The 12,839-nt window shown below is 34.6% G+C and overlaps 2 protein-coding genes across 7 annotated transcripts in view; both read left to right on the top strand.

Moving 5' to 3' along the window:
- The first annotated feature begins 2,158 nt into the window (after positions 1 to 2,158).
- Positions 2,159 to 9,430, top strand: LOC127803820 (ADP,ATP carrier protein 1, mitochondrial-like). Its single transcript, XM_052340357.1, has 4 exons — positions 2,159 to 2,307; positions 5,649 to 6,137; positions 6,244 to 6,615; positions 8,908 to 9,430. The coding sequence occupies exons 2-4, from the start codon at positions 5,670 to 5,672 to the stop codon at positions 9,202 to 9,204; spliced, it is 1,137 nt and encodes a 378-aa protein (XP_052196317.1). The 5' UTR covers positions 2,159 to 2,307; positions 5,649 to 5,669; the 3' UTR covers positions 9,205 to 9,430.
- A 149-nt stretch (positions 9,431 to 9,579) lies between these two features.
- LOC127803791 (pentatricopeptide repeat-containing protein At2g22410, mitochondrial) overlaps positions 9,580 to 12,839 on the top strand; it is a 55,892-nt gene continuing 52,632 nt past the window's right edge. For all 6 annotated transcript variants that reach the window (XM_052340319.1, XM_052340329.1, XM_052340281.1 and 3 more), the window contains exon 1: positions 9,580 to 12,523. In XM_052340319.1, the coding sequence (XP_052196279.1) occupies positions 10,442 to 12,505 (2,064 nt within the window). In that variant the 5' untranslated portion in view covers positions 9,580 to 10,441 and the 3' untranslated portion in view covers positions 12,506 to 12,523. The remainder of the gene's footprint in view (positions 12,524 to 12,839) is intronic.

Genomic DNA, 12,839 nt, shown 5'->3' with positions numbered 1-12,839 from the left:
TTTCCAAAGTGGAGGCCGAATCTATCTGTGTGATGGCTCAACAACTCGTGCAGAGGTAAAACCGACATTTCACTACTTCCGCATGTGGATTTGGCCTCCATTTTCAAGAAAAACCAAAACTGGTAGTGGTGGCTGATTTCTTATAGATTCATTATTATGTATTCTTCTATAATATAATATAAGAAAAACACTACTTTTTGGTGTTAAGCTGTTAATAAATTGAATGTTTAAAATATTTTTATATTTTAGAAAAATAAAAATAATCATACCAAGATTTGAACTTGTAATTTATACCAATTATAATAAATTTTCAAATATTTTTACCACTACATTACAACCCCTTCGTGATTAAACATTATTTAAAAACTAAAATATAATTATTTAACAATATTAAATTATTATTTACTTAAAATCTTTGATTTTTTTATATGTAGTTTTTGTTTAATAAAACATTATAAAAGGGATAGAATGAGAAGTTTTTTTTGTTGGTACGAAGGCTATCTCCAATAAGTAGTCATTTTGTTAGTTGAATCTATCTATAGGGAGTCAAATCTAGAAATTGAGTTCTAATAAAGCTCATTATAGCCAAATTAACTTGCTAAAAATTTGGCAACCTAGAAATCTCTCGTCATAGTTGGCGATTGAAATCTTTTCACCATTTCTCCCCTATTCCCCAACAGCCATTAATGTAGGAAGAGCAAGAACCATTACAGACGAAGGTGAAATCGACCAAAGAAGACGAGTTATAGGCACGACGGATGAGTTGCAAACACCAGATCTGATGGCGAGCAAAACGATAACGGTGTCTTCTTCGGTGAGAAGTAGATCAAGTAGAAAGTAGGTTTGTGAGATTTTGATGAATATTTTTATTTATTTTTATATTGGATGATTGATATTGTGTATTTGATTATTAATTTATATATTTAATTATTAATTTTGTACATGTGTATATTTGATTATTGTGTCTTTAATTATTAATTTTATTTATGTTTGTATCTCATTATTTTATGTATTTGATTATTAATTTTGTGTATGTGTGAAAATTATAAATAAAATAAAATAAATAGAATTAAAATTTATTAAAATAAATAAATAAAATAGATAGGATAATATGGGAGCTAATTAGAGCAATCCTAATTTTGGAGATAAAATTAAGATTAAGAATAAATTATTTATATTATAATAAGGGGTCAATTTAACTTTCTGACATAGTCTAACGCTGATGTAAATTTGTTAAATATCTTATTTAATATTTTTATATATTTTAAATTTAATTATATTCAATTTCATAACAATCATGTGCCAAAAACTATTAATGTGATAGCAAGTCAACCATCTAATTTACAAATAAAAAAGAAACCACAATTCAACTAAAACATTAGACCACGTGAAAGCAAGGTCGCGGTCTCCAAGTTCACGTTGGAGACCGGCCGATTCCCCGCCGCCCAATTAGATTGGAAAAAGAAATTTCCAACCAAATGCATGCCCTGCCTGTCATTGCCTCCCAACTTTTTGTTTAATCTTTCCCATCCACGTCACTTTCATAATACAATGTATGCTATTATTATTTACATATTAAAAGTAATATTTAATGTGATATTTTTTTTAATTAATATATACATGTCATATCAAATTTCACTTAGAAGTATCTAAATAATATTTTTATATATAAAAAATTTAAATTTATTATTTAAATGCATTTTTTATTAAAAGGGTTTCATTTGGGTCTAAAGGATTTGAAAAAAAATAATAAAAATGGTACAAAAACCGATGTTAATTGAAATTATTGTATTTGAAAATATAACTATAATATTAAATATTTCATAAGAAGTATGAAATTACATATTAATGTAAACGCATTTAATATCTTTTAGTTAAATTGAGAATTGACTTAGAGAGGTCCTTAAGATACAAATTAAGTGATTAATTTATTATAAATTAAGATTCATATTAATAAGTTGTGGATTCGAGTTTTTGCTACAGGTTATAAAATAAAATTTTTAATTTTTATTTATCTTCCCTATTAAAATTAAAGTAACGGAGGTAGAGTTTGGAAAGATGATAATTCCAAAAACATTTCAGAGACGCGTGACAATTGAACTCAATTACAACTTTTGTACATAAATAACCTTTAATTTACTGTTGTATTGCATGAGCGTGCATAGGCATTATCATGCAGGCCAACGCAGGCTATCATCAATCCCCTAGGTCAATTCTCCGCTTTCTCTATATATATGTGTCTTGTCCGTCTCTCCTCGTCTCCCTTCTCTTTCTCAGCATTTTCGGAGTCGAGGCGAACGCAAGCAGGTCTCTCTCTCTCTCTGTTTGTGCGTCTAGATCTGTGTGCTTTCTCTGGTTCGCGTGTTTCACTGTACTTGTTTTTCTTGATAAAGATTCAGTTTGGAATGTGGATCGTTTGAAGCATTCCTAGAGTCGGATTCAGATAGTTATGTTTGCTTGCTCGCTCTGTTTCTCAGATCTTCTGTTGATGCTCTGTTCACTGTTACTTTTTTCTCTCTGTTTGAGGGGTTAGGTTTTTGCCGCGTATCTGATTTCTCTCTCTCTCTCTCTCCATGTCTTCTATGGCTTCTTGTACACCTGTTTGTGTATAGATGTGTAAGGTGATTGACTGCCTTTTGTTGGATCTGAAGAGTCTATCTTTTAGATTTGAATTCGTTCTGATGTATTGTCTTTATTCTGACTTGCGGTCTTTTGAGTTTCGTTCTTTTTGTTATGTATTGGGTTGTTAGATCGATCTGTATATGAATGAAATGCTTGTTTTATTGATTGTTTTTCACCGATCCTGTCTATTTTCATCATTAGTTATGCATTCTCGTGTATTTTTGGCCTCATGTTTTTATTCCTTTTCACGCATCAAACTTACTCTCTCTCTCTCTCTCTCTCTCTCTCAACTAAAAAAAAAAGCGCCGTATGACCACTACTTGCCAGGTAGTGGCAGATCTAGGACCTTGGGTTAGTGGAGGTAAATTTTAGTATATCTAGCTGATTATACTTTTAATCGAGTTATCATCATCGATCACATCTTATCCTAGCCAAGTCAGGATTGGTGACACAAGATTGACAATGTCAATTAACTTCTAAAAGTCACATTGATATTACAAATCCATTTAATTAACTAAAAGAAATTAAATAGGTACACCTGATCTTATAATTGTCCTTGGTGAGATTTTGTAATTTTGAAAGTGTTATAATCTCAATTCATTATCAATGTTGTTAAATACATCCCTTTCAATATATGTGACCAAGCAGTCACTGTATCCAACCATTGGCTCTGATAATGCAATTGAATTTTTACTGTCTTCATTATTAAAAATGCTCTTTGTATGATTGTTGTAGGAATGTGTAAAATATGTGCTATCTTCAAGTAAATAAATCAAACAATAAACAATGCAATCCCATTTAAATATGAAAATTTATTTCTACTGCATGTATCAATAATATAAGTCACAAGTTGATTATCAAGTGCGATGGGAACAACTGCAGAAAATTCAAATGGGCATGCTTATCAATTATATATATTTAAACATGATCTACAAAGAAGCAATTCAATATTTTTGTACTGAATCTATTGGCTCTTCAAGTTGCATGTTTATAATCATATAAAATAACTCTTGACCCTGCAGTAGTGTAAGTTTGTAACTTTTGTATCCTGATGTTGTGACCACCTTTTTTCATTGCAAACATGTTATCCATGCTAGGAATATAAATTTCATGGATCTTGCAAAAAGAGCAAACTTCATCAAATAAAGATTCCCATCCATTATCCTTCAATGCCTGCATTTTATTGTTAGAGATTAGAACAAGTTTCATAGCATGAGAAATATCTTGATTTTTCCTCTGTAATGCCTGTGATAATTCATTAGTTATTCCCAATGTATTCTCATTAGATGCAAATTGAATATGAAAACAAATGATTGCATTGAACTAAGAGACCATTAGCTTTAGCTCTTTGGTCTAAAACTGTCCTCCATGAATCGTAATAATTTCTAATACATCAATCACATAAGAATACATAATCTAGCATATATTACTATGTTTAGTAATGTAGCATATTGTGCAGCGCAACCTAGGAAACCTAATCTGATCGTCTTTTGAAAATTACAAGTCACATCTTTATTTTATTTATAATATTAAAAATATACCCCATTTTCTTTTTTGGCCCTTGAATATTTTAAAATATTATACAATAATTTACTACTTTCTGTTTTATGTTAATTATATTTTTACTTCTTTGTCTTTTCAAATTGACACACTTGATATTTATTTTAGATGGCAATTTTGACTACTCATTTTTATGGTTGAGGAAGCATTTTACTTCAAAGGGCAATTCTGACTACTCTTTTTTTTGTATTAATTTTTTAATTTCATGCTTTTTGGAGACTTAGGTATTAATTGCTTGGTTACGCATGAAATATGTTGCAAGTTTGGAAAAAGATAACCTAGAGTGTGTAAATTCATTATTAGATATTACTGTTCTGGTGCAATGTCACTTTATTTGTCAAAACTTGAGTCCATGCTTCATAAATTTTTTATTACTTCATTCTCCTTCCTTTTTGTGAGTAATTATTTTTTGTCTATTTTATCATCTCTATGCTTCTCTCTTCCAGTTTATACATAAAATTGTCTTAACTATTGTGATATTTAATATTTTCAAGTCTATTTTCGCATTCATTTATATTGCAAGGAAATGAAGTTCATTATTAAACACCATGTATAATTTGGTGGTGTGTTGCCATCAGATCTTGCAAATATACTGTTTCAATGTGTTAAGCATTGGTATATCATCATATGAGTTGCCCATTTATGTGATCATGTAGCTAAGGTAGCCTGATCTAGCTACTTCATCATCGACAGAAGTAGGTTTTCTTGGATGTCCTGATCTAGTTTTTCAAGTTAGGAAAGTGACATCATGTAATATATTTAATGAGATGTTAGTGGTAATTTGTGATGTTTATAGCCCTTAAACGTGGTTCCCTGCAATGAGAATAAACTGTACTATTCTTGTTTAGAGGCTGGCTAACTTCAAATAGTACCAACTTATTATGGAGAAATGAGATGCCTTGGTCTATTATTCCAGTGAAACTCTCACTTAGAAAGAAAAAAGATACATGAGTTAGATATTAGAGCTTCTTCTGGATATTAAAAAACGTGGGTCTCTCAGCTTAGTGGTCTGATTTGCTCCATTATTCATGAGATAGGGTTTTTCTTTATTTTTTGCCCTTTTCGTTTCCACGGATGAAAGTTTTGTAAAGTTATTATGATAGTGTCTAGTTTCCCCTACTTGTTTGAATATTTGTAATTATACAAAATCATGGTTCCTTAGGTGAAACCCCAGTAGTTCAGGCTTCCATAACTGTGGTAAAGCTCCAGCTTGAGTCCTATTTACTGCCTACCAGGCAGAAAAGAAGGTTGTGTAACATGGAAGCGTACTATTAAAAGTTGTGTAATATTAAAAAGTTGTTGCTTATTTCTCTATGTGCTCTTTTGACTTTTCAGTGCCATTGGACTACACTTGTTCAAATCCAGAAGTTTATATTGCTTGATGCCAAAATCTGGTTGTTGGGTTGACTTGAGTCACTAATTCTAAAAAAATGCATGTTATAATTTATTATAGTATTTTTCTGCAGGGGTATTTATTTGCAAGTATAATGGCTGATCAGCACCAGCACCCGACCATCATTCAGAAGGTTGCTGGCCAGCTACATTTCAATTCTAGTGCTCAATTTCAGAAGCCGGGTCCCTACCAAAGGCAATTTTCAAGTGCAGCCTTCCACTATCCCAGGACTCAAGCATGCCGAGCCACCAATGATCTGTCATTGGTTGCTGCAAATGCTTCACCCGTGTTTGTCCAAGCCCCCTCTGAGAAAGGGCTCATGGGCTTTGCCACTGATTTTCTTATGGGTGGAGTTTCAGCAGCTGTGTCTAAGACTGCTGCTGCTCCAATTGAACGTGTGAAGCTTTTGATCCAAAACCAGGATGAGATGATTAAAGCTGGTCGGCTCTCTGAACCCTACAAGGGAATTGGAGACTGTTTCAAGCGAACAATGAGTGATGAAGGAGTTGTATCATTGTGGAGAGGGAATACTGCAAATGTCATCCGTTACTTCCCCACTCAGGTTAGTTGGTCTTTCCTTTTGCCATTATTGATTTGCAGATGTGCAATCTTGTGACTGGTCTTCGCTTCCCTTAAATATGAGATTTTACTATTGATTTGCTCCACAGGCCTTGAACTTTGCTTTCAAGGATTACTTTAAGAGGCTCTTTAACTTTAAGAAAGACCGTGATGGCTACTGGAAATGGTTTGCTGGTAATTTGGCTTCTGGTGGTGCTGCTGGTGCTTCTTCTTTATTCTTTGTGTATTCCCTTGATTATGCTCGAACCCGCCTTGCAAATGATTCAAAGGCTGCAAAGAAGGGAGGGGAAAGGCAGTTCAATGGCTTGATTGATGTGTACAGGAAGACACTACGATCAGATGGTATTGCTGGTCTTTACCGTGGGTTCAATATTTCTTGTGTTGGCATCATTGTTTACCGCGGTTTGTACTTTGGAATGTATGACTCTCTGAAGCCAGTGGTCCTCACCGGAAAAATGCAGGTTAGTTGATTAGATTTCAACTTGATCTTTTAATGTAAAAAAAATATGGGATTTATCAAGTGCTTGGCATCTTTCTTTACTGCAAAGCTAAGGTGGAAATTATTCAAAATGGGTAAGGTATACCATTCTCCACGGTGAACTTTCATATACTACCTTTAACTATTGACACTGCAATAACTGTCGTTCTTAGGAAAAAAAGAAAAAAGAAAGAAAAGAAGAAAGGTAGAGGAAAAGAAAAACTAAGCAATTTTCTTCAGGGCAAAGTTTTGCTTCAAAATACCAAAGTTATGAGGATTGGAACTGTATGGAAAGATTAACCCCTCAATTTAGAGATTTTTATTGTGGAAGGTTGCTATATCCACCTCATTCTCAAGATTTACTCAGATGACTTGTTTCTTGACCCGTGCAATGCTTTGTTAAGACAAATAGGTATTTTTATTAAATTGTCCTTTGCATATATGTGTAGATAAATTATCACATATATGTGATAATCAATTATTAGTCGAAGGTTATAAATTCTATTATCATTGGGTTATTTGTGTTAGATGAATAGAATTTATTCCTTTAGTTTATAACTTTTTGTTGTATAGACAAAGTAGTGAAATGTATTTTTAATTGGGTATAGTAAGCACCTGACCATTGTTAGAACAACAGTTTCATTATAATATTTATTTATAACAAAGAGATTAAGAGTTAATAATTATATTCATGATGATTAAAACATTAAAATTATACATATTAGCTTAAGAACATAAAATAGAACAGTGAGAGATTTTAATGCTTTAATTTTTTTTGGCAATTTTAAAATTACATGGTTAGTATTTATGCTTAAGGTTTTGGAAGATGGAGTAGATAATGAACATTAGGCAACACTTACTATGATGAGGAAAAATAATGTTAAAAATAATAAGAAACAAAGAATAGAGATGGGAGAAATGTTGAAGACCAGCATAAGGATGACTGAGTGGGAGGAAGAGGGTATAAAAGAGATGGTAAACTGTATTTGAGGACTAATAGATGTGGTTAAAGTGGAGAAGTGTGTAAATTCAGCTTTGTTGTGTGGCTCGTATCATTGGGTTATTAAGTACCTCCTATATGTTCAGTGAAGGCATAATTACAAATGATTTTATCTGTAATGAAATTGGATTGCTGCCTATTGAAGGTAAGCAGCAATAGATTCACCTGAGAGTGAATGGAATGGATGAAATTTGTAGTAAAGAAGGCAGAAAAAAAGTAAAGAAAATCTGATAGAGATGATTGGGCTGCTGGAATTCTTATAGTTGATCCCACCCAATGAGAGATAAGTCAAGATACAACTTGATATATAGTTGCCTCACAAAATATGGCCATGGATAGAGATGATTTGACAGGTAGAATTAGTGAGATTAAGCCTTATGACGAGAATGATGAGTTTTTTTGTCTTTGGTTTATACTTGAATATGAATTCTATGTACTAAGTTGTATTAAATATAAATCTTTATGCAATATAAGTTCTTTATAAATAGGAATCATGTGTTTGTTCGTTTAGCAAAATGTGTTCAATTAATTAAACTACCCTTGTGACATAGCAATATAATAGCCAAAGTACATGGGTTGAGTGGACCACATGGATGCCTCATAAAAGAAGTTGAGACACCATGTGGAGACCATTTATGGGGCAATACTATTTATACATGAATGATGCATTCTTTAGTGAAAGAAATGTTTTACCATGTGAACTGCTGCCTTGTGATTTATATGAATTGTCTGTGTCTAGGGGCAGTTAATTGGGGGGGTATGAAACCATTTTATATATTACCTTTAGTATATTTTTTCAACTTATTTTACCAAAAGGAAAACGAAAAGAACATCATGTTAGGTGCATGCATTCCCAAAAAGTCAATTACTAAGTGTTCAATTTTTGTGAAGCTGGTTGAATGCATTTTACCAAAGTAAATCCTTGTGTTATGACCCACATTGTAACACTCTAGTGACTGATGGGGGCAAAATCAAAGCAACAGTAGTAGTATTTATAGCTTTTGTTTGTGCAGCTAAATCCCCTTCAGTTTACCATATTATTGGGTTTAAAGAGCTCCTAACAAATTTAAAACAGAAATAAACTGAAACATTTTTCAAAAACATTTATTTTTTCTCTTTTTCTTGTACAAATCCTAGTTCCAAATGTATCATTACTGTTGGGGGAAAATAATTCAGTACTGAAGATGTCATATTTATTTGGTAGGAATGATATTGAAACATTGCTCTGGGTCAATATAGTCCTCTCACATGGTAATTTTGCTTTGATAATCTCAGGATAGTTTCTTCGCTAGCTTTGCTCTTGGTTGGCTCATCACAAATGGGGCGGGTCTAGCTTCCTATCCAATTGACACTGTCCGGAGAAGAATGATGATGACCTCCGGTGAGGCTGTGAAGTACAAGAGTTCGCTTGATGCATTCTCACAAATCCTCAAGAATGAGGGTGCGAAATCTTTGTTCAAGGGTGCTGGAGCCAACATCCTTCGTGCAATTGCTGGTGCTGGTGTGCTTGCGGGTTATGACAAGCTTCAGTTGATCGTGTTCGGAAAGAAGTATGGTTCTGGCGGAGCCTAATTGAGAGATCAACCACAGTACTCATTCTAATCTTCATTTTTTCCCCCATCGTAGATGTTGATGAAAATTCTTTCCAGAGTTCATTTTAGCGCAATTCTACTCTATTGGAATAACCAACTTGAAAGGGCGGAGTTTGTCTGCCAAACAGTTTTCTCTCAAAAGAATTTTGTTTCTTTGAAACTTGATGATTAAATTGGAGAGTGTATGGTGCGGCACCATTGATATATACTGTTGCAAGAGTACGATTCTTCTGTTTTATCAGTTGCTTGTCATTTTGGTTCTTTTTCTGGGAAGTTGATCTGTCTGGCCCGGCTTTCAGTAATGGTGCTTCCTATAGAATTATAAATGTTATTTTGTTTCTTTAAAAACAATTTATATGTGATCTGCAATTTTGCATGCTAATAAATATAAAATTAAGTTTGTTTTCTTTTTGATGGGTGGGTTTGGAATTCTTTGGTTTTTGGGTAGAGCTGGGGAATCAAAATCAAGTTCAGGTAAGCAGGGAATTTTTCTACACTATTTGGCCTCAAATTCAATTTGATTCCAAAATAGCAAAATAGGAGACGGCTATTTTGTTTATAATAATATATATATATATATATATATATATTTGGTTCTGTGGGTTTGAGCCTTTTTTTACGTGGTTGATATTATTGATTGCTTAAATGAAGAACCTTCTTTAGAGTTAAATAGAATATTGAGTTGAATCTATTTTTATTACTTTCTTCTAGATAAGATTATCTAATAACTCATTTTGCATTATTCAAAAGATTAAAAAAAAAAATTTATACACAAAACAATTTTCTTTTTCTTTATTTCCCTCAAATTTTATAACATATATAAAGTTATGATTTCTTAAGCTCGTTTCAAAATAGTAGGATATATATATATATATTTTTATACCATTTTGTGTTAGGGCTTGTGTAGTATTTAACTATATTTCAAAGGAACCTATAAATGTAAATTTTTTTTTTGGGTTGAAATTGCGATTTAAAGACAATTTTTATTATTTGGCGAAACAGCCGAGCCGAGGAGGTAAAAAGACAATAGGTTGTACGTGTAAATGTAATCCTCCTCCTAATTCATTCTCTCAAGAAGAAGCCAAGGGGGGTTTTAGAGTTGCTTGGGCTAGGCGACGCGGCCGAGGAGGGGGGAAGAATTGGATTTCTTGCAACGGTACATAACCGAACATTCATCCGTCTGTCTCTCTTTCCCGCCACAATACGAACCTTTTCTGATGGTTATTCTATTTCTCATCAACCTCCGATCCCTGCGTTGGACACCGAAGAAGCCCTTCTCAAGCCCCCCCTTCCTCTCTTCTCTCCACACACGCTCGCTCTTACCTCACAGAACCAAACCCATCCACTGGAACACCAACCACGCCTTCGTCCTCTCCAATCCCTTGCTCTCTCTCCTCGAAAATTGCAGTTCCATGTCCCACTTGAAGCAAATCCAGGCCCAAATGACCATCACCGGCTTGATCTTAGACGGCCTTGCTTCCAGCCGATTGGTTGCCTTCTGTGCGATTTCTGAATTGGGTAATCTTGATTACTGTAAAACAATATTGAAAAATGTCCAGAACACGAATGCTTTTTCTTGGAACATGGCCATTAGAGGGTACTCCGAGAGTGAAAACCCCAGAGAAGCATTTCTGTTGTATAAAAGCATGTTGAGAAGGAGTAATTCGCGGCCGGATAACTACACTTACCCTTTGTTGCTTAAGCTATGTGCTCGATTGTCGTTGTTTTGGATGGGTCATGAGATTCTAGGCCATGTTTTGCAATTGGGTTTTGATCTGGATATCTATGTGCATAATGCGGTGATTCATATGTTGGTGTCATGTGGAGAGTTAGAGGCTGGACGTAAGGTGTTCGGTGAAAGTTCTGTGAGAGATTTGGTTTCTTGGAATTCTTTGATTAATGGGTATGTTCGGGCAGGGTTACCGCTTGAAGCATTGAGAATTTATCGGGAAATGGAGGCAGAAGGAGTTCTACCAGATGAGGTTACTATGGTTGGCATGGTCTCGTTGTGCAGCCAGTTGGGGGATCTGGACCTCGGCAGAGAAATTCATTCGTGTATTGAAGAGAATGGGTTGAGTTTGACACTTCCACTTGCTAATGCGCTAATGGACATGTATGCAAAATGTGGGGATCTTGTAGCAGCGCAGTTTTTGTTTGACAAGATGGAGACAAAAACCATGGTGTCTTGGACTACCATGATTGTAGGATATGCCAAACTTAGGCAATTCAAGGTTGCTCGAAGGCTTTTTGATGAAATGCCCGAAAAAGATGTTGTGCCATGGAATGCCATGATAGGTGGTTATGTTCAAGCCAATCAATGCAAGGAGGCTCTGGCTTTGTTTCATCAGATGCTAGGGAGTAACATAAAGCCTGATGAAGTGACAATCGTTAGCCTATTATCTGCTTGCTCGCAACTTGGAGCACTTGATGTTGGAATATGGGCTCATCATTACATTGAGAAGCATAACCTTTCTCTAAATGTTGCCTTAGGAACTGCTCTAGTTGACATGTATGCTAAGTGTGGCAACATCACCAAGGCACTTCAGGTATTTCATGATATTCCAGCTAGAAATTCCTTGACATGGACAGCAATAATTGGTGGCCTAGCGCTTCATGGGAATGCACATGATGCCATATCCCACTTTTTGGAGATGATCAATGTTGGTTTGGTGCCAGATGATGTTACATTTCTTGGGGTATTATCAGCATGTTGTCATGGAGGTTTGGTTGAACAGGGCCGAAACTTTTTTGCACAAATGAGCTCCTGCTTTAACCTGTCTCCCAAGCTTAAGCACTACTCTTGCATGGTGGACCTTCTTGGTAGGGCTGGTCTCTTGGAAGAGGCAGAAGAGCTTATTAGGAGCATGCCAATGGAAGCAGATGCTGTGGTGTGCGGGTCATTGTTTTTTTCTTGTCGAATCCATGGAAACGTTGATATGGGAGAAAGGGCTGCTAGGAAACTACTTGAGTTGGATCCTCATGATAGTGGAACTTACGTGTTACTTGCAAATATGTATGTGGAAGCTAGAATGTGGGAACAGGCTGGGAAAGTGAGGAAGATGATGAGGGATAGAGGGTTAGAGAAAACTCCTGGTTGTAGTTTAATTGAGGTGAATGGTTGTGTTTCTGAGTTCATTGTTAGAGATAAGTCACATCCTGAATCAGAACAGATCTTTGGATGCTTAGATCAGTTAACAAGGCATATAGAGCTTGTTGAGTTCGTACCTGATATTCTTCTTCTTGGAGATGACCTTCTTTTTGGCTCTGAATCTGGCATTTGAATTTGAATATTTGTTCAGGTAGATTTCTTCCCCATTCTTCTGTAGTAGTTTTCTTGTTATAGTATCCAAGATCCATATTAAAATCTAATCTTGGAAGGAGTTTCTAGCCACCATTTATATGCTTCAGTTTTTTGGTTGGATAAATTCTTATTGCAGGGTTTATTTTATTCAATTACATGTTTGCTGTTCTCTTTAGTCTTGATAAAGTCAAGTAATCAAGGATATCCCCCTGATGAGTCAAGATTTTCAAATTTGTGGTCAGTGGGTCATACTCAGTTGCTAGCTTCTAGTTACCTTTCATTGACATAATATTTTGAGACACCTCCAGATAAAA

This window comes from Diospyros lotus, chromosome 1, assembly GCF_014633365.1.
Source record: "Diospyros lotus cultivar Yz01 chromosome 1, ASM1463336v1, whole genome shotgun sequence".
NCBI classification, from domain to species: Eukaryota; Viridiplantae; Streptophyta; class Magnoliopsida; order Ericales; family Ebenaceae; genus Diospyros; species Diospyros lotus.
This window is presented reverse-complemented; position numbering and strand designations above follow the sequence as displayed.

Excerpts from the sequence above, each read along its gene's own strand:
- LOC127803820 (XM_052340357.1), top strand. The coding sequence starts at position 5,670 with ATGGCTGATCAGCACCAGCACCCGACCATCATTCAGAAGGTTGCTGGC. Across the intron at positions 6,138-6,243 it reads TCCGTTACTTCCCCACTCAG|GCCTTGAACTTTGCTTTCAA; the intron begins GTTAGTTGGTCT and ends TTTGCTCCACAG. Across the intron at positions 6,616-8,907 it reads TCCTCACCGGAAAAATGCAG|GATAGTTTCTTCGCTAGCTT; the intron begins GTTAGTTGATTA and ends TGATAATCTCAG.